At 46.1% G+C, this 20,885-nt stretch overlaps 2 protein-coding genes across 3 annotated transcripts in view; one reads left to right on the top strand and one right to left on the bottom strand.

Moving 5' to 3' along the window:
• The window catches only part of TTBK1 (tau tubulin kinase 1), a 156,725-nt gene that overhangs the window by 27,823 nt on the left and 108,017 nt on the right, over positions 1-20,885 (top strand). The window contains exons 3-4 of one of the 2 annotated variants that reach the window (XM_073339827.1): positions 942-1,146; positions 1,281-1,439. In XM_073339827.1, the coding sequence (XP_073195928.1) occupies positions 1,332-1,439 (108 nt within the window). In that variant the 5' untranslated portion in view covers positions 942-1,146; positions 1,281-1,331. The remainder of the gene's footprint in view (positions 1-941; positions 1,147-1,280; positions 1,440-20,885) is intronic. The other variant, XM_073339826.1, reaches the window with a different exon arrangement.
• On the bottom strand, positions 14,656-16,296 carry LOC140908360 (uncharacterized). Its single transcript, XM_073335331.1, has 2 exons — positions 15,821-16,296; positions 14,656-15,232 (listed from the first exon to the last, which is right to left on the bottom strand). The coding sequence occupies exons 1-2, from the start codon at positions 16,224-16,226 to the stop codon at positions 14,712-14,714; spliced, it is 927 nt and encodes a 308-aa protein (XP_073191432.1). The 5' UTR covers positions 16,227-16,296; the 3' UTR covers positions 14,656-14,711.

Here is a 20,885-nt window from a genome sequence, read left to right as displayed (position 1 = left end):
TTTTATTTGATGATTTTCACGTGACATCTTCACATCCTGCCCACTTTGTGGCACTAACTCCCTCTGCGGTACTCACACGTGCATGTCAGACCACAGGTCTGAGCCTTCCAGCTGCCCTTAGGGAACGACCACCTCTTCTCTCTGATACACAGCTCGCTATTTTCTGATTATTATTCCAGCCTGAAGAAGTCTAATGGTCGAATGACCAACTCTAACCTTACTTTCTTATTCAGCATGTACGTGGTTAGCTGTGTTTGATCTCTGCAGAAGAACTTGTTTTATATCCAGAAAGGGCATATGGGCTATATACCAGGGAAAAGGGGGCAGAGCTACCAAGAAACCTGTGAATCAAAGGACTGCGGGCTCTGAGGCCAGAAAATAGCCTATAGCAGCAGGCGAGATAACCACTAAGATTCCTTTAAATGAATAAGATTAGCACTGATATGAAGCTGAGAGTCACCTTTATGGAGGGATTCTAACCAAAAATTCAAGAACAAAACTGGCTATAGAATCAGGTAATCTGGATCTCATGGATGAGTGAGAGCACCTCGCCCGGGAGACAGGGAGAGAAAGGAGGGGGAAAGGAAAGTTGATATTCTATCTGTCTCTGTGCTTGAATTTAACATTTTTAGCAAGGCTTGTGTCTTACAAGGACTAATCTATATGTGGCTGAAACCCCTTCTAACTGTGCTCTTCTTCTCTGCCTGGCTGTTAGCAGTGTTTGTGACCCTGGCGCTCCAGAGGCCGCCCTAGCCCCCTTTGGCTTCCAGAGCATAGTACCTGGCAAGTCTTGGGGATGGGAGTGTTGCATACGGTCAGCTAGAAACCAAAATAACAGAAAATGAATCAGCTGCTCTGTGAAAGCAAGATTTATTTATTTATTTATTTATTTTGCCTGGTACAATTACGGCTTTCTTCGTTGTTCCCACCCTGATACTCAGGCTGTATGCAAGGATTTGGCATTGGCCCATCTTTGAGTTGCTGGCTATGAGGCCCAAGAGCACTAGGACCCTGCATGGTGTAGCCAGTAACTTGTCATCTCTTCAGTTGGTGCTGTGGACTTGGGGCCTGGTTGCTTCTGCCAGGTTTGTGCATGGAGAGAGCTGAGGAATTTGTAAAGCAGGCTGTTGCTTGCTGTGCTCCGAGGTGAGTTTGCCCTTCTTCCCAGAGATGCTGTTTCTGATTGGCTCTAAACCAGAGCTGTTGAGATGTAGTTTCAACAGCATCAATGCAATGACCTGCACTAACCCTCCTTTTCTCCCTTTTGTTTTTCTTCTCAGATAAATGGCTCATTTAAATTGGGAGCTACTAAAATACTTTCTGGCTGGCAAATGCAGTGCCTAGTAGCAGCTATCAGGGAGGAACCAAACATGAGTGGGGGAGGGGAACAGGTCGACATTCTGCCGGCCAACTACGTGGTCAAGGACCGTTGGAAAGTGGTGAGTAGCTCTGACTCTGAATTTCCACTACTGGCCCAAAAGGCTCTTCTCTGTGATGCTGTAAAAGTGCTTCTTGCTGGTCCCAGGATTGATCAGACGGCACTGACTGGGGGAATCTGGGTCAGGGCATGAAAGAAAGTGATAAATATTACACCAGTTTTTTGAGACATCTGATGTTTTAGAACAGCAAACCTGCCAGGGATTTCTGGGTAGGATGAACTGCTGCTGGTGACCTGATTAGCAAAGCTCTCAGACTCTGCGATACTACATTGCCAGTTTTCAAGTCCTTGCTCTAGAACCCAGCGGTGCTGGAATGTTTCAATCAAGTGTTTGTAATCATGTTTTAACGCTGGCAAACACAATGTATTTTACCTTAACCCCATCCTCAGAAACAGCAGATCCAATATAGGTGAAATCAGTTTCCAAAATCAGTCAGCTGAAGGTAGATGTTCAGCAAGAAAAATATTGGCTTGAACAGTTTGTTTGGCAAAATTATAAGCAGCTGAACACAGGGTCTCAAAATGGAAAGTGTCATTCAGCCTTAACTATGGACATTGCTACCAGCTCTGCCTATAATAAATTAATGAGCCGAGGAAGTTGCTCTGTCCCTGTCAGCAATAATTGACTCTGGTTGTTGTAGAAATAATAATACTCAGCATTTAAAATGCTTTACTCACACTAATCCTCACAACAATCCTTTGAGGTTAGTAAATATTACCTCCAGTTTACCATTCAGGAAACTGAAGCCAAAGGAAGTGACGTGCCTTCCTCAAAGCCATAGAAAGAGGTGATGGGAACTTTGGAGGTTCTGATTCCCAGCTGTAGGCTCAAAGTGCTGGACCACACACAATCTGAGTTGTGCACTGAGGACCCAGAGATTGGAGTAGCAAGCAGATTTATTTTGGCAGTCCTGGGTTCACACAGGACACAAGCTTTACCAACGCTAGTAAATCTCATAGATGCGCTCTCACGCATTTATCTGTATGAAACCCCTTAGCAGCCTTAGCTTGTCCCTACTAGATGTAATGGATGAATATTGCTTACAATTAACTGAAAGCTTTGTTGAGCTCACTGGGAATGTTCAACAGCTGGCTAAGTGTGGGCATAAAATTAATCATGTACCTTTCTTGTGTTGTGGAAGGTGCCTTGTTGCAGAAAGACCTATTTAAATGAAGAATAAATTAACTGAATTTCTTTCAGGAACGGAGGCTAGCCTACTCCGGTGCTGTGTTAATTATGTCCCCTCTCACCCTTTGCCTGTCTTGTCTATTTAGATTGTAAACTCTTAAGGGCAAGGATTGTCTCTTACCAGTGTTTGTGTTTGTACAGTGCCTAGCACAATGGGGCTCTGATCTCACTTGGGACCTCTGGGCACTACCATAATATGAAATATAAATACAAAAAAGATAAATTAAATGAGCTGGAGTCTGTGTTGTAGATGTGGCTTTATTTTGAGGTTCTGGTCATATACTTTTCTAGTTTGCTGGAAGAAGTGTAATTAGTAGCTGTCCTTACTTTTCCTCTGCATTGTTTAATACTGCTTCAGCACATCCCATCTACAGATTAGGGCACTGGTAGTTGATGATCTCCATGTGTACTGTGTCCCAAGGCAGCTGGTAGGCAGATGGCATGTGACAAAAGGATTCACTATGCCTAGTCACTGGCAAGTGCTTGCACTGGGTTAATTTCTTTTGTAAAGCTTTTCTGTCTGCATTAGTTGTGGCCAGACCATGACACCATGATACATTGTGTGGCAGAATCTTGCAGCTTTTTATGATTATGGTTTGGATGGGAGGAAAGAATACTTTAAAAAGAATGCGAAGGACAGCATGGCATTCCTGTTAGTCAAAGGAATGCATTCAAAGTTATCTTGCTGTGGGGTGTGTTGGGGTACTAGCTTCTCTAAGTACTTAGCACTTATCATTTCCAAGGCCTAGTGCACCCAAATATTGCACTGGTTTAGCTAAAATCAGTTTTTAATCTGATTTAATTAAGATGGTGCAGCCCCTTGCATGGATGAACTTAAATCAGTTTACAACTGGTTTATAGCTAGGCTTTCAAGGATTAGATTTGTATCATTAAAATGTAGATAAACGTCAATTTCACTGTATAGCCACAAATTGACAAAATATTTCCATTGATAATTGAAATTTACAGATAGGCAAAAAAAGAGAAAAATGCTGCTTAAGAACTTAGTTTGATTTAAGGATATTGACAGTACGTTTTGACGTGATGTTGACAATTTGTGTTTTAATGGTTATAAAGCTTTAACATTTGAATATCAACAACTACTGTCTCTAAAAAATTGTCTGACCTCCCCTCTATAATTTCCTGCAACTGTGAAAACTTAAATTGATAAGAATAGGGAGGAAATGTTTAAACCACATAATTTTGGGCGAATTTGAAAATTTGAATAGATAAAAATTGAAAAAAATGCTTAAAAATAAATTTATATTGTCCATCAAAACTATTAAAAAAAACAGATTCTGCCAAACCTTCCTATAGTGATTTGGTGCTACATTAATATAGGTCAGTTGTAAACCGAGTGAAGACTGAGTAAATGTCACCTTGGAGTGTGATGCAGAGATAAAATTTCTACACACCATCAATGACTGCTTCTTGGAACAGCTAGCCCTGGAACCCACAAGAGGAGAGGCAATTCTTGTTTTAGTCCTAAATGGAGCACAAGATCTGGTCCAAGAGGTGAATATAGCTGAACCACGCAGTAATAGTGACCGTAATGTGGGGGGGATAATACCAAACCCCTCCCAAAAAACCCCAACTGCAGTAATATTTACCTTCAAAAGGGAAACTACACAAAATGAGGGGCTATTTAAAAACACCATAATGGAGGCTCAGAGTAAATGTGTACCCCACATCAGAAAAAAACAATAAGAGGACTAAAAGAATGCCACCATGGCTAAACAGCAGAGTAATGGAGGCTGTTAGAGGCAAAAAGACATCCTTTAAAATTTGGAAGATGCATCCTAATCAGGATAGTAGGAAGGTGCCTCACCAAAGGCTTCAAGGAAACTAGGTGACCCTAGGATCAGAGGGAAGTTTCTCTCATGTAACTGGTTAAAAGATTAGAAACAAAGGGTAGGGATAAATGGTCAGTTTTCACAATTAAATGGAGAGAGGCAAACAGAGGGGTCCCCTAAAGATCCGTACCGGGACCTGTGCTGTGCAACATATTCATTATCTGGAACAGGGAGTGAACGGAGAAGTGGCAAAATTGGAGATGATACAAAATTATTCAAGATAGTTAAGTCCAAAGCTGACTGTGAAGAGTTAAAAAGGGATCTCACAAAACTGGGTGACTGGGCAACAAAACAGCAAATGGAAATTCAACCTGGATAAGTGTGGTGTAAGGCATGTTGGAAAAAATAATTCCAACTACACATCTATAATGATAGATTTTAAATTAGCTGTTACCACCCAAGAACAAGATCTTGGATTCTCTGTGGATAGTTCTGTGAAAACTTCAACTCAGTACACCACAGCAGTCAAAGAGACAAATAGGATTTTAGGAACTATTAGGAAAGGGGTAGCAAACATCATAATGCCAGTATATAAATCCATGGTGTGCCCACACCCTGAATACTATATCCAGTTCTGGTCACCCATCTGAGACAAGATAAAGTAAAACTGGAAAAGACAGCGGGGAGACAGCAGGAGCTGGTGAAAAAGTGCTCAGCACTAGGACAGCATGGCAAGGAATGTGGCAAGTTTGACCATTTTAGCAATGTGTGCAAGAGCAGAGCAGAATCCCAGAAAGATTCAGTCAGACTTGTACAAGAGGAGAGGGGGATGGCACGTCAAACAGCAGAAGGTGACATACACTGGATATCTACTCACAGCAGAGGGACTGAAAGCAGATCCCAGCAGAGACAGGCCAGCTCCGGTGGATGTGAAAGGGGCACAGCACTTCACAGGAAGGATACATTTTCTGTCTGTGTTCTGTCACTCCTGGCTGCGGAACCGGAACCCAGACGTCTGCTCGCAAGGCAGGCTGTGTTGTAGGACTGGGCAGATCCCCAACAGCAAGCATTGACACACACAAACAAATGGTAATGGATGCTCCTGTCCTGACGTACTACTGTGGTAAGCCTCACCCTGGTACTCGCACCTGCTGCAGCACAGAATGCTGCCCTGGGGAGAGAGATGGCCAGTGGGAGGGCAGCTTGAGCTGGGGTGGGCTTAGAATCCACCCGAAGGGGCAACTGGGGAAGGAGAAGGAGAAGAAGCGAGATGCTGAACTAGCGGATGAACCAGACCCTGGGTAGGAGCTGAGGTGATAGAATAAAAGTGGGGAACTGAGAAGGAGAAAAAGAAGGAAAATAGGAAAGGTTTCAGATCAGAAGAAGCAGAAAAAAAGTAGACCTAGGTATGTGAGCAGACACTATTAGAGAAGGGGAGTAGAGGGAAATAAAATCTACAGATGTACTGGAGAGAGGGTATCAAAGAAAAAAATGAAAGGAAATCAAATTGGTGAAAAAGGGAGCTGATCAGAAAGCTGTGTTACATGAAAACAGATCCTGAAAATAGTAAACAAGAAGCCCACCCACAAAGGACCTAAACATAGAGAATGACTGTTTGGACATCTATCGATGGAAGACAGTTCAAAGGTGCCTAATGGACAAGTGAGGGCCCACTTGATGAGGAAACCCACTTGTGGATAAACTCAGTGAAAAGAGATACAGCCACAGAAACATTGAATCAAAGGAGCCCTTCAGGATGAAGAGAAGCAAAGGACAGGACAGCAAGAGTGGCGCTAGACTTCCAGCCAAGGAGGGGAAAAGTTGATTCTTCTCTGAAGTGACACTGTATGTTGTAGCGTAATCTCTCTTGTTCTTGTTAATAACAATGCATTTGATACTAATTGCACAGCGTGTACAAGTTCACAAAAGTTAATGTGTTGGTATCCTGTAGTTTTATTATTATAAGTAGTAAGTGTTTGGTAATGTTCTACATTATTTATGCTCCTGGTACAGTGTTGGACTTTTTCCTTATAAAGTTCTAAAGATTTTAAATCATCCTTTTTTTGCTTTGGTTTTCCTCTGCCTTTCCTCACAGTTAGCCTAGCCTAGCTGGGTCCCCATGCTGCCAGCCAGCAGGCCACTGACACTCCAGTGTGATGCATCGGAAAAAGGATTGGGTCTAGGTCTTTGACAGGAGCAGCCGGTTGCTTTATGTCACTATCCCATAACAAATAGTACACTGTTAATTCCATTGTAAATAACTGATTCCTGTGATGCATCCAGGTAATTAACAAATTTTGCTTGTTCTCCTTTGGATGCTCTGGGCTCCAACCCTAAACATGGGCCTCAAGATGTGATCAATTTGATTTTCTTTCATTTTTTGTCTTTGATACCCTCTCTCCAGTACATCTGTAGATTTTATTTCCCTCTACTCCCCTTCTCTAATAGTGTCTGCTCACATACCTAGGTCAACTTTTTTTCTGCTTCTTCTGATCTGAAACCTTTCCTATTTTCCTTCTTTTTCTCCTTCTCAGTTCCCCACTTTATTCTATCACCTCAGCTCCTACCCAGGGTCCGGTTCATCCGCTAGTTCAGCATCTCGCTTCTTTTCCTTTTCCTTCCTCAGTTGCCCCTTCGGGTGGATTCAAGTTGCATCCGATGAAGTGAGCTGTAGCTTACGAAAGCTTATGCTCAAATAAATGTGTTAGTCTCTAAGGTGCCACAAGTACTCCTTTTCTTTTTGCGGATACAGATTAACACAGCTGCTACTCTGAAAGATGTGACCTGACTCCTGGTGGACTACAAAGCTCATTGGCAACAAGGGCAATGATTGCTGAGGGCCTCTAGGTGTCCTTGGCAGGATATGGGGAATGTTGCTGCTGATGCGGGGTGGATAGGTGAAGGCATGCCAGAGAGAAAAGCATTCCAGAAGAGATGGCAATGAATTAGGGGGAAAAAGCTGGAGGGATTATGTACAGGATGGGTGAGGCCGTTGCTCAGAGCTTTATGTATAAAAACGAACTCCAGATTTAGGGAACAAATCTAGAAATTATTTAATCTTCCAAAAAGAAAAGGAGTACTTGTGGCACCTTAGAGACTAACCAATTTATTAGAGCATAAGCTTTCGTGAGCTACAGCTCACTTCATCAGATGCATATCGTGGAAACTGCAGCAGACTTTAAATATACACAGAGAATATGAAACAATACCTCCTCCCACCCCACTGTCCTGCTGGTAATAGCTTATCTAAAGTGATCATCAGGTGGGCCACTTCCAGCACAAATCCAGGTTTTCTCACCCTCCACCCCCCCCCCACAAATTCACTCTCCTGCTGGTGATAGCCCATCCAAAGGTGATGGGCTATCACCAGCAGGAGAGTGAATTTGTGGGGTGGGGGGTGGAGGGTGAGAAAACCTGGATTTGTGCTGGAAGTGGCCCACCTGATGATCACTTTAGATAAGCTATTACCAGCAGGACAGTGGGGTGGGAGGAGGTATTGTTTCATATTCTCTGTGTATATTTAAAGTCTGCTGCAGTTTCCACGATATGCATCTGATGAAGTGAGCTGTAGCTCACGAAAGCTTATGCTCTAATAAATTGGTTAGTCTCTAAGGTGCCACAAGTACTCCTTTTCTTTTTGCGAATACAGACTAACACGGCTGTTACTCTGAAACCTTTAATCTTCCAGGATCCCTTTGATAGCGCCTGAATCCTCCAGGCAGCATCCAAACCCACCTCTTTGGTTAACTTGGAGCATTAATCGCTTCTTTTAAACATTGTACTTTTCTGTATAATAAGATTCCAGGAGAGTCACTCTGAAGCCACGAATGTCTGTAGAGTCAGTGTGAAGTGATGGAAATTGCTACGCGCATGGCTGAAAGCTCTTTTTGTTCAGAATATCACCAGATTCAATCACCAGTGGGATTCGTGGTCTGTTACTGGCCAGTTTTTAAGATCTCAGCCATTTTGACTTTACGAATTGCACACATGCTGAATACAGCTAAAGTAAGGCATGTATCAAGGCCATGCCAAGAGTCCTAGATAGCTGAGGCAACTGAGCCAATCGTCATCTTTACTGTACAGATAATTTGCATGCAACAGTTTCATTGGTTGTATGAAGGAGACTGCACAGATGGGGGATTACTTGGCCCAACTGCGACATCCAGGTGACTGCACAGGCTTTCAGCTACTAGTTATTCTTTGTATTACTCTATTGCCTGGGGCCTAGTCAGAGACCAGGAGCCCATTGTGCCATTTATCTCAGTAGTTAAACCCTTCATGTCTCACCACACACCTCTGCTCTGTTGCACTGGTCTCCTGGTTTTCATTTCTGTGCTTCATTGTAGCTGCCATCTATTATCCTTCAGATTTAACTCTCATATGGTGTGTGTATGTGTGTGTATATACAAGTTAATATACTAAAGGTAGGAGTTAATAAAACCCACGGCATGAAGGTCTTTACACACTTTGTCTGTGGATATGCAGAAAGCCCTTCTCCTGATCATAGGAATGTAGGAATGGCCAGACAGGACCAGGCCAGGAGTTCACGTTGGCTAGGGTCTCATCTTTGTCAGTGGCCAGCACCAACTGCTTCAGGGGAAGGTGGAAGAACTATTCAATAGGCTCTGTGATGGAGTGTCCACCTCACACAAGCCCTGAGCAGGTTATTGTGGGCCAGAAGCAGCCAGTTAACATAAGATTCTGCACCTGGAGTGGAAGCAGGGATAGACAGGGCCTAATGGCAGATTCATCCCAGCTGGAGGAGAAACTGGGCTAGGAGTATAGAACAGGACATGAGCACAGGAAGGGGCTTCGGGGGCAGCTCTTCAGTCACTCTTCAGAGAGAAAGAGAGTTGGCTAGGGACAAGGAGAAGTTCTGGAGAGGAGAGTAAATCCTGGGATTTAGCCCTGGACTAGAAGCTGAGAGGGGGGAGTAGCCACTGAGAGCAGATGAATCTCGGGCTCGTAATCCCAGAGGTGGGCCAGGAGCTAGAGAAGCAAGGTAGGAAGGAGCCCAGGGAAAACAGCAACAGGATCTGAGATTGAGCATATTGTGGTTGCTAGACACAAGATCCCTGGGCTGGAACATGGAGTTGGGGGTGGGCCCAGGTTCCCTTCCAGCCCCGTGGCACTGGACCGGAAGACTGGCTGATGGCATATGACCAGCCTGTCCAGTGTGACTCTGACACCCTGGAAGGGGAGGACTAAATAGGATGAAGAAAGGAGCATGCATGTCCCAGAGTAAGAGAGGGGCTGCTATGCAAGCAACAGACAGAAAGGGGCGCTAGATGGGCTGAGAGCTAATCCTCAGACCCAGCCACAAGGAGGTGGCCCAGCAGTGAGTGTACCCCATTACAGGCAGTTATGAGACAACCTGCCCCCGGGAAAGCTCCTGCTAACCCTCAATTGTTAGAAGTTGACTTGTGCCCTGAAATGTAAAGGTTTTTAAAAACCTTTTCTTCCTGTTAATTTTCTAATGGTGTTTACTATGAGAATGCTGGAGTTTCTTGATATCCATACCAATGTCCAATCTCCTTTTGAATCCTGCTAGGCCTCTTGGCCTCAGCAGCATCCTGTGGCAATGAGTTCCAAAAACTTGTTACACATTGCGTGAAAAAGTATTTCCTTTCATCAGTTTTGAATTTGCTACTTTCCTTTTCACCAAAGTTCCCTTTTTCCTGTTCTATGAGACAGCAAGCTTTGTCTAGCTCCCTTTCCTCAGCCAGTCATTTCTTTACATACAGTTCATCTCTTTTCTATGGTGAACTGTCCCAATGTTTCTAGGCCTGAGAGCATTCTTGTTGCCCTTCTCTGGACCCCCTCTGATGCTGCTACATACTTGCATTTCAGCAGTGAATCAAGATATCCACTGAAAACTTGTACAGTTTTCATATTCTGAGTGATATGGTTACAGTGAATCCTTCTTACGATTTCCTTTACTGGCAAGGAATTCACATAAGAAATTAAGCAGAGGAGAGGGGAAGATCTGAAACAGTGTGTGCTTGAGAATTTTGTTTTTATTAAGTGTAATTAAAAGTTTGTCCTCATACCCTGATAATTCAAAGTTAGCCGACTTCAACAGACTTTGTTACATAAGCAAACCTGCTAATACGGTGAGCTAATTGCTGGGGGAAGCTCATGAAATCTCTGGGGACATGATGTGAGTGAGAGGAAGAGCCTTTGCAGCCTCTCTGTTTGGTGCTAATTATAGAGACAAGGTGGATAAGGTAATATCTTTTATTGGACTAACTTCTGTTGGTGAGAGAGACAAGCTTTGGGCATGGCTACACTTGCAGATGTAGAGCGCTTTGAGTTAAACCAGCCTTCGTAGAGCGCAGTAGGGAAAGCGCTGCAGTCTGTCCATACTGACAGCTACAAGGGCACTGGTGTGGCCACATTAGCAGCTCTTGCAAGGGCCACAGAGAGCAGTGCATTGTGGTAGCTATCCCAGCATGCAAGTGGCTGCAACGTGCTTTTCAAATGGGGGTGGGTGGGGTGGAGTGTGACAGGGAGTATGTTGTGTGTATGTGGGGGGAGAGAGAGTGGTTTTTTGGGGGGGGGCTGGGAGCATGTCAGCATGCTGTCTTGTAAGTTCAGACAGCAGCAGACCTCCCCTCCCTCCTGCCCGCCTCTCTCTCTCACACACAGCATTCCACAGTAATGGTTGCTTTGTCTTGGAGCAGATAAGCATGCCGGCTGTCAGAAACGGAGCTTTCAAAGGGCATATCCGCATTCCTGCAGCCATTCCAAAACAATGAGAAGAGTAGCCGCTTGTCTTAAGGGGATTATGGGACCTTTCCGGAGGCTGATCAGAGCGCAGTAATACAACACCTCGTTCACACCGACACCCGGGCGTTTCAGCCAAGGCGCAACAAGTGTTAATCTTCTCGCCGAGGTGGAGTACCAGGAGCGGTCTAGCCGTGGAGTCAGAGCGCTCTACGTTTCTTGCCAGTGTGGACGGGTAGTGAGCTAGGGCACCCGGGGCTGCTTTAAATGCTCTCTAACTCGCAAGTGTAGCCAAGCCCTTTCTTTCTAGCCACCTGGAGTTCTTTTTTAGGTCTGGGAAAGGTTCTCCCAGCATCACACCTAAATGTAAGATGGAACAGATTTAGTATAAGTAGTTAGCACATATTGTAAGGGAACATTCAAGATAGAATGGCCTGTTAACACCTCTGCAGTGATAGGTCAAAAACAGGGGATTAGTGGATTACAGATTGTTACAATAAACCATAAAGCCAGTGTCTCTGTTCAGTCCACGATTTTTAGTGTCTAGCAGAGTTATGAGTTACGGCCATGTCTACACTGTGTACCATACAGCAGCACAGCTGTGCTGCTACAGAAGTCAGCTGGAAGGTACACTCTCAGGTTGGGTGCAGCACGTCAGATACACTTCGTTATCTCAAGCAATTGCACAGAGAGAGTGCACTCGGACACAGGGTTTCCCCCACCTAGGCAGGTCTCTCAAAGATAAACAATTAGGGTATGTCTACACTACGAAATTAGGTCGAATTTATAGAAGTCGGTTTTTTAGAAATCGGTTTTATATATTCGAGTGTGTGTGTCCCCACAGAAAATGCTCTAAGTGCATTAAGTGCATTAACTCGGCGGAGCGCTTCCACAGTACCGAGGCTAGAGTCAACTTCCGGAGTGTTGCACTGTGGGTAGCTATCCCACAGTTCCCGCAGTCTCCGCTGCCCATTGGAATTCTGGGTTGAGATCCCAATGCCTGATGGGGCTAAAACAATGTCGCGGGTGGTTCTGGGTACATATCGTCAGGCCCCCGTTCCCTCCCTCCCCCCGTGAAAGCCCCGTGAAAACAATCATTTCGCGCCTTTTTTCATGACTTACCTGTGCAGACGCCATACCACGGCAAGCATGGAGCCCGCTCAGGTAACCATCACCCTATGTCTCCTGGGTGCTGGCAGACGCGGTACGGCTTTGCTGCACAGTAGCAGCAACCCATTGCCTTCTGGCAGCAGACGGTGCAATACGACTGGTAGTCGTCCTCGTCGTGTCCGAGGTGCTCCTGGCCACGTCGGCTGGGAGCGCCTTGGCAGACATGGGCGCAGGGACTAAATTTGGAGTGACTTGACCAGGTCATTCTCTTTAGTCCTGCAGTCCTATTGAACCGTCTTATGGTGAGCGGGCAGGCGATACGGACTGCTAGCAGTCGTACTGTACCATCTTCTGCCAGGCAGGCAAGAGATGAGGATTGCTAGCAGTCATATTGTACCATCTTATGCCAGGCAGGCAAGAGATGAAGATGGCTAGCAGTCGTACTGTACCATCTTCTGCCGAGCAGCCATGAGATGTGGATGGCATGCAGTCCTTCTGCACCGTCTGCTGCCAGCCAAAGATGTAAAAGATAGATGGAGTGGGTCAGAACAAGAAATAGACCAGATTTGTTTTGTACTCATTTGCCTCCTCCCCTGTCTAGATCACACTGCACTCACTCACAGAGAAGGTGCAGCGAGGTAAATCTAGCCATGTATCAATCAGAGGCCAGGCTAACCTCCTTGTTCCAATAACAACGATAACTTAGGTGCACCATTTCTTATTGGAACCCTCCGTGCAGTCCTGCCTGAAATACTCCTTGATGTACAGGCACACCCTTTGTTGATTTTAGCTCCCTGAAGCCAACCCTGTAAGCCGTGTCGTCAGTCGCCCCTCCCTCCGTCAGAGCAACGGCAGACAATCGTTCCGCGCCTTTTTTCTGTGCAGACGCCATACCAAGGCAAGCATGGAGGCCACTCAGCTCACTTTGGCAATTAGGAGCACATTAACCACCACACGCATTATCCAGAGTATATGCAGCACCAGAACATGGCAACGCGATACCGGGCGAGGAGGCGACGTCAGCGCGGTCCCGTGAGTGATCAGGACATGGACACAAATTTCTCTGAAAGCATGGGCCCTGACAATGCATGCATCATGGTGCTAATGGGGCAGGTTCATGCTGTGGAACGCCGATTCTGGGCTCGGGAAACAAGCACAGACTGGTGGGACCGCATAGTGTTGCAGGTCTGGGACGATTCCCAGTGGCTGCGAAACTTTCGCATGCGTAGGGGCACTTTCATGGAACTTTGTGACTTGCTTTCCCCTGCCCTGAAGCGCATGAATACCAAGATGAGAGCAGCCCTCACAGTTGAGAAGCGAGTGGCGATAGCCCTGTGGAAGCTTGCAACGCCAGACAGCTACCGGTCAGTTGGGAATCAATTTGGAGTGGGCAAATCTACTGTGGGGGCTGCTGTGATGCAAGTAGCTCACGCAATCAAAGATCTGCTGATATCAAGGGTAGTGACCCTGGGAAATGTGCAGGTCATAGTGGATGGCTTTGCTGCAATGGGATTCCCTAACTGTGGTGGGGCCATGGACGGAACCCATATCCCTATCTTGGCACCGGAGCACCAAGCCGCCGAGTACATAAACCGCAAGGGGTACTTTTCGATAGTGCTGCAAGCTCTGGTGGATCACAAGGGACGTTTCACCAACATCAACGTGGGATGGCCGGGAAAGGTGCATGATGCTCGCATCTTCAGGAACTCTGGTCTGTTTCAAAAGCTGCAGGAAGGGACTTTATTCCCAGACCAGAAAATAACTGTTGGGGATGTTGAAATGCCTATATGTATCCTTGGGGACTCAGCCTACCCCTTAATGCCATGGCTCATGAAGCCGTACACAGGCAGCCTGGACAGTAGTCAGGAGCTGTTCAACTACAGGCTGAGCAAGTGCAGAATGGTGGTAGAATGTGCATTTGGACGTTTAAAGGCGCGCTGGCGCAGTTTACTGACTCGCTTAGACCTCAGCGAAACCAATATTCCCACTGTTATTACTGCTTGCTGTGTGCTCCACAATATCTGTGAGAGTAAGGGGGAGACGTTTATGGCGGGGTGGGAGGTTGAGGCAAATCGCCTAGCTGCTGGTTACGCGCAGCCAGACACCAGGGCGGTTAGAAGAGCACAGGAGGGCACGGTACGCATCAGAGAAGCTTTGAAAACCAGTTTCATGGCTGGCCAGGCTACGGTGTGAAAGTTCTGTTTGTTTCTCCTTGATGAAACCCCCCGCCCCTTGGTTCACTCTACTTCCCTGTAAGCTAACCACTCTCCCCTCCTCCCTTTAATCATTGCTTGCAGAGGCAATAAAGTCATTGCTGCTTCACAGTCATGCATTCGTTATTCATTCATCACAAAAATAGGGAGATGACTACCAAGGTAGCCCAGGAGGGGTGGTGGAGGAGGGAAGGAAAATGCCACACAGCACTTTAAGCACAGCACTTTAAAAGTTTACAACTTTAAAATGTATTGAATGACAGCCTTCTTTTTTTTGGGCAATCCTCTGTGGTGGAGTGGCTGGTTGGCCGGAGGCCCCCCCACCGCGTTCTTGGGCGTCTGGGTGTGGAGGCGATGGAATTTGGGGAGGAGGGCGGTTGGTTACAGAGGGGCAGCAGTGGCAGTCTGTGCTCCAGCTGCCTTTGCTGCAGCTCAACCATACACTGGAGCATACTGGTTTGGTCCTGCAGCAGCCTCAGCATTGAATCCTGCCTCCTCTCATCACGCTGCCGCCACATTTGAGCTTCAGCCCTGTCTTCAGCCCGCCACTTACTCTCTTCAGCCCTCCACCTCTCCTCCCGGTCATTTTGTGCTTTCCTGCACTCTGACATTATTTGCCTCCACGCATTCGTCTGTGCTCTGTCAGTGTGGGAGGACAGCATGAGCTCGGAGAACATTTCATCGCGAGTGTGTTTTTTTTTCTTTCTAAGCTTCACTAGCCTCTGGGAAGGAGAAGATCCTGTGATCATTGAAACACATGCAGCTGGTGGAGAAAAAAAAAGGGACAGCGGTATTTAAAAAGACACATTTTATAAAACAGTCGCTACACTCTTTCAGGGTAAACCTTGCTGTTAACATTACATACATAGCACATGTGCTTTCGTTACAAGGTCGCATTTTGCCTCTTCCCACCGCATGACTACCCCCTCAACCTTCCCCCCTCCCTGTGGCTAACAGCGGGGAACATTTCTGTTTAGCCACAGGCAAACAGCCCAGCAGGAATGGGCTCCTCTGAGTGTCCCCTGAAGAAAAGCACTCTATTTCAACCAGGTGACCATGAATTATATCTCACTCTCCTGAGGATAACACAGAGAGATAAAGAACGGATTTTGGTTGAATGCCAGCAAACATACACTGCAATGCTTTGTTCTACAGTGATTCCCGAGTACGTGTTACTGGCCTGGAGTGGTAAAGTGTCCTACCATGAAGGACGAAATAAGGCTGCCCTCCTCAGAAACCTTTTGCAAAGGCTTTAGGACTACATCTAGGAGAACCGCAAATGCTAGGGCAAAGTAATCCTTTCACATGCTTGCTTTTAAACCATGTATAGCATTTTAAAAGGTACACTCACCAGAGGTCCCTTCTCCGCCTGCTGGGTCCAGGAGGCAGCCTTGGGTGGGTTCGGGGGGTACTGGCTCCAGGTCTAGGGTGAGAAACAGTTCCTGGCTGTCGGGAAAACCGGTTTCTCCGCTTGCTTGCTGTGAGCTATCTACAACCTCCTCCTCCTCATCATCTTCTTCGTCCCCAAAACCTACTTCCGTATTGCCTCCATCTCCATTGAAGGAGTCAAACAACACGGCTGGGGTAGTGGTGGCTGAACCCCCTAAAATGGCCTGCAGCTCATCATAGAAGCGGCATGTTTGGGGCTCTGACCCAGAGCGGCTGTTCGCCTCTCTGGTTTTCTGGTAGGCTTGCCTCAGCTCCTTCAGTTTCACGCGGCACTGCTTCGGGTCCCTGTTATGGCCTCTGTCCTTCATGCCCTGGGAGATTTTCACAAAGGTTTTGGCATTTCGAAAACTGGAACGGAGTTCTGATAGCACAGATTCCTCTCCCCATACAGCGATCAGATCCCGTACCTCCCGTTCGGTCCGTGCTGGAGCTCTTTTGCGATTCTGGGACTCCATCATGGTCACCTGTGCTGATGAGCTCTGCATGGTCACCTGCAGCTTGCCACGCTGGCCAAACAGGAAATGAGATTCAAAAGTTCGCGGTTCTTTTCCTGTCTACCTGGCCAGTGCATCTGAGTTGAGAGTGCTGTCCAGAGCGGTCAGAATGGAGCACTCTGGGATAGCTCCCGGAGGCCAATACCATCGAATTGTGTCCACAGTACCCCAAATTCGAGCCGGCAACGTCGATTTAAGCGCTAATCCACTTGTCAGGGGTGGAGTAAGGAAATCGATTTTAAGAGCCCTTTAAGTCGAAATAAAGGGCTTCATTGTGTGGACGGGTGCAGGTTTAAATCGATTTAATGCTGCTAAATTCGACCTAAAGTCCTAGTGTAGACCAGGGCTTAGAGCAAGTATTTCTACCTTTCTTACAGACAATAATAAGCAACAAGGGCATATTGTTTATACATATTCCTTCATGATATCTTATTTTTCTTACCATTTCTCTTATAGTCGGCATTCTATTCTTATCTAATGCAAGGTCACAACAGCCTCTTTCACAGTTGTTTTCAACTCGCTTCACACTATCCCCGCTTCTACAAATCTCACGTTATTAAAGCTAGAGTTAGCCTGACTCCTGCTCAATATAGAGGCCTGCATCAAATTCCCTTTATCTATGTCCATACCGTTTTTCTGCATGAGTTCATTTGAGAGCATTGTGATTGTCTGGTCCAGTAGAAGAACTTACCTCACCCGCCTTGTCTCTCTAATATCCTGGGACCGACATGGCTACAGCTGCACTGGTGCTAATCATGTCACACTCCATGTCTGAATTTCTTCCTCTACAACTCTCTCTGCCCCTTTACCCACGTTTCCCCCTATCCATGGAACACACCCTGTCCTCATCACATCCCTCTCTGAGACTCAGCTGAAGTGAGTCAGTAAAGATGTTCACCTATTTTTTGGTTTATTTAACAAGCCCAAACCTGCTGCACATGTGCCTGGCTCAGTGCCTGTGTAAACCCGGCCTTCTTGCCCACTGGTTTATTCTGCCTTCCCTGCCGTTGTGCCGGAAATGAGGCTGTCAGCGTGGGGCAGGGAGCGTGCGTTTATCTGCACTGTGGTGCTTCCAGCACACTTTGGGAACTGTGAAAGAAAGAAATAACAAGTAATTTGCAAACTGGACACCATTAAATTAGGCTTGAATAAAGACTGGGAGTGGATGTGTCATTACACAAAGTAAAACTATTTCCCCATGTTTCAGAGTAACAGCCGTGTTAGTCTGTATTCGCAAAAAGAAAAGGAGTACTTGTGGCACCTTAGAGACTAACCAATTGATTTGAGCCTGAGCTTTCGTGAGCTACATCTCACTTCATCGGATGCATACCGTGGAAACTGCAGCAGACTTTATATACACACAGAGAATATGAAACAATACCTCCTCCCACCCCACTGTCCTGCTGGTAATAGCTGGTAATTCCCCCCCCCCCCTTAACTGTTCCTCACACGTTCTTGTCAGCTGCTGGAAATGGCCCACCTTGGTTATCAGTACAAAAGGTTTTTTTTCTCTCCTGTTGGTAATAGCTCACCTTACCTGATCATTCTCATTACAGTGTGTATGGTAACACCCATTGTTTCATGTTCTCTGTGTGTATAAAATCCCCCTACTGTATTTTCCACTGCATGCATCCGATGAAGTGAGCTGTAGCTCACGAAAGCTTATGCTCAAATAAATGTGTTAGTCTCTAAGGTGCCACAAGTCCTCCTTTTCTTTTTGCAGATACAGACTAACACGGCTGCTACTCTGAAACCTGTAACAATGATTATGTGGCTGCAGCCTGCAGCATTGTGCTGGTAGCTGATGCCTGACTTCTGCTTCAGCGGATGGTCAGGACGGTGCTTCTCTCTTTATCCTCAGTAAACTTGCTGACTGCAGCCAGAAGCCCTTTTTTGCCTACCAGTCAACTTCTCCCTCAGACACCCTCACCTGTTCACCCATGCTGTAAGGTCTACATGGGAAAAACTCCCAAACAAAATGGAAACAGCCACTGCTCTCCTTCTTCAGATCCCTCTGTGAGCCTGACCTAGGCTGGTCTGCCTGCAGAGCATCCCCAGGCAGGGGGTGAGCTGTCACTACTGTTCACTATGAGTAACAGGCTGGTTTCACTGTTTCCTCCTCTTTCCCCACCCATCCGCTTGTTGTATTCATCAACCTTGTTAGCTTTCTGGACACCACCCAAATACAAATAATAACTTCACACAGAAAACTGATCAAAGAGCGTGAAGGTCATAAAGCCAGGCACTTAAATGTTAGGAAATGCCAGTATTAGGGTTGCCTGTGCAACCGAATTTGCCTGACTTGGGCATATGTGTCATGACATGGTCTTTAATCATCACTTTAGTATCTGTGGACTTCACAAAGATTAATTGATTTATCTTCTCAACACTGGGGAGATGAACAGGTGGTGTTATTGAATAGGAAACTGACACATAGAGACATTAAAGTCAAAAGTGTCCACTAATTTTTGGTGCCCAATTTGAGACCCATAGGATCTGATTTTTCAGAGTACTTAACATTATATAGCACTCGATGTGTTCAAAGCATAGTTCTTAGTGAATTCAGTGCAGCTGTGAGTGCTCAGTGTTTCTGCAAATCAAACCCCAGGGTTTTAAGTCAGACACCCAGAGAATGAGGGACACACAACTAGTGGCCACGTGTGAAACGCCGAAGTGACTTTCCCGGCATCACACAGGAACTATGTGGCATTGGCAAGGATAGACTCCAGTTCTCAAGGGCAGCATTCAATTGCCTTAACCATGAGGCCATTCTTTCACTTCCTGCGATCCCCTCCCTCATTGCATATTTTCCAGCTTCTTCAACAAATGAGGCTGGGGCCTTAAAGACAACAGCCCTGAATCATCCCCAGAGCAGATCTGTTCTGTGCACTGAATGAGGCAGGGGTCTTGTGGAAAATATAGTATGCAATCACATAACTACAAATGGTATATAATGCATACGTACAAGGAGACCAAATTAAGGTTACCCAGGCTGACTTAATTCTGACATTTCCTAACTTTTGAGTGCTTGACTTTGCAACCTTAATTTTCTTTCAGTATAGTTTTCTGTATGTAATTTCCTAGGTTTTAAAAAAGCAAATTCCATCATGTGGAATCATATTGCTATCCATGTGGTTCATCAGCAAGGTTGTAACCTTTAGATCCACCATACAGACTTCCGCCACTTGAGCTAATGATGTAACTGGACCAATGGTAGGTTGTCATCCTCTGCGCATACCAGCCATTAGAAAGGGATGGGATACATGCTTTGCCCGTGGGTTTCACAGATATTTGCTGACAGCAGAGGAATGCTGAGAATTAGGAATCCTGGGTTCCATTCCAGGCTCTGTAAGGGAGTGTGCTCTACTGGTCACAGACTCTTCTACCAGTTTGCCCCCAAAGCCTGTGCCAGTCCTATCTTTTTACCCAGGGCTTCTCGTGTGAGACTCTCCATCCCTAGCTCTTGATCCCCATCTCCTTGCCCAGACAGTCCCAGTCTTCCTGCACCAGCTCCCCATCCCCTCCTGCTCTAGCTTACAGTCCCCGTCTCCCCCCTGCTCCTTGTCTAAACCTACTCCCTCTGCCTCCCCCTCCCTGGTCCAGCTTATTTTGGGAAGTCTCAGCCCAAATAGTTAAAGTTATAAGCAAATGAAAATGGTCTTACAGTGGATAGCGTTGCCTTCATAATAGCCACCATTGCAACCTGCTCCACTTAGAACCATAACAAACATTCATCTATAGTCAGACCATGGTCTCTAACATGATCTTGTCGGTTTCCAGCTTTGTCTTTCTTAGTAATTCCAGTTAAAATCTTCTTCTTTTACAAGTCATTTGTCTGTCAGCACCCCAGCCGAGGGTGCAGATTTCAAATATGGCAGACCCACGTCTTAGCCACTCAGCCAGGCTGCTCTTCAGATCGAATGTGCCCAAACCATGTGATGTAGCTATTGCGCCGTACTGGGGCTTACCCAGACCAGTGAGGGGTCCTGTCGCCACCTGCCTGATAACTTTGCGGGTCTTAATGCTCTGCTGCTGCGGCTCAGAGCCCTGACACCAGGAGCCAGCCCACAAGCACAAAGGTTTCACTGGGTTGCCATCAGGCCAGTTACTCCTTGCAGGATGACCTCAGCAATGTCCTCCAGTCTCAAATCCCCCCGAATCTGTCTCCCCACGTTCTTAACTACCAGACACTTGGAATTTTCCCTTCTGGTTCAGCACCCCTGAAGGAGTGAAACCTGCCCCAATTATCAGCTCACTCTGGGGAACACAGTTTGCACACCAGAGACCTACTTGGGGTAAAAATAAATGAAGGTTTTTTTAATAGAAAAAAATCACAGAGTGGAAGATGAACTTGTCACAGGAAGCAAACATTTACAAGTTACACAGGAAATAAACACAGAGACGCAATCTCAGGCTTTCACACATCTGCGTTTGCTCAATTCCCTTTTCTGTAAGTTATCGCAGGACTCTGAC

This window comes from Lepidochelys kempii, chromosome 3, assembly GCF_965140265.1.
Source record: "Lepidochelys kempii isolate rLepKem1 chromosome 3, rLepKem1.hap2, whole genome shotgun sequence".
Lineage (NCBI taxonomy): Eukaryota > Metazoa > Chordata > Testudines > Cheloniidae > Lepidochelys > Lepidochelys kempii.
This window is presented reverse-complemented; position numbering and strand designations above follow the sequence as displayed.

Bases quoted from the DNA above. Each gene is read 5' to 3' on its own strand.
- LOC140908360 (XM_073335331.1), bottom strand. From the start codon at position 16,226: ATGAAGGACAGAGGCCATAACAGGGACCCGAAGCAGTGCCGCGTGAAA. The intron at 15,233-15,820 runs GTGAGTGTACCT...TTTCTCCACCAG, and splicing joins AGGCGGAGAAGGGACCTCTG to CTGCATGTGTTTCAATGATC.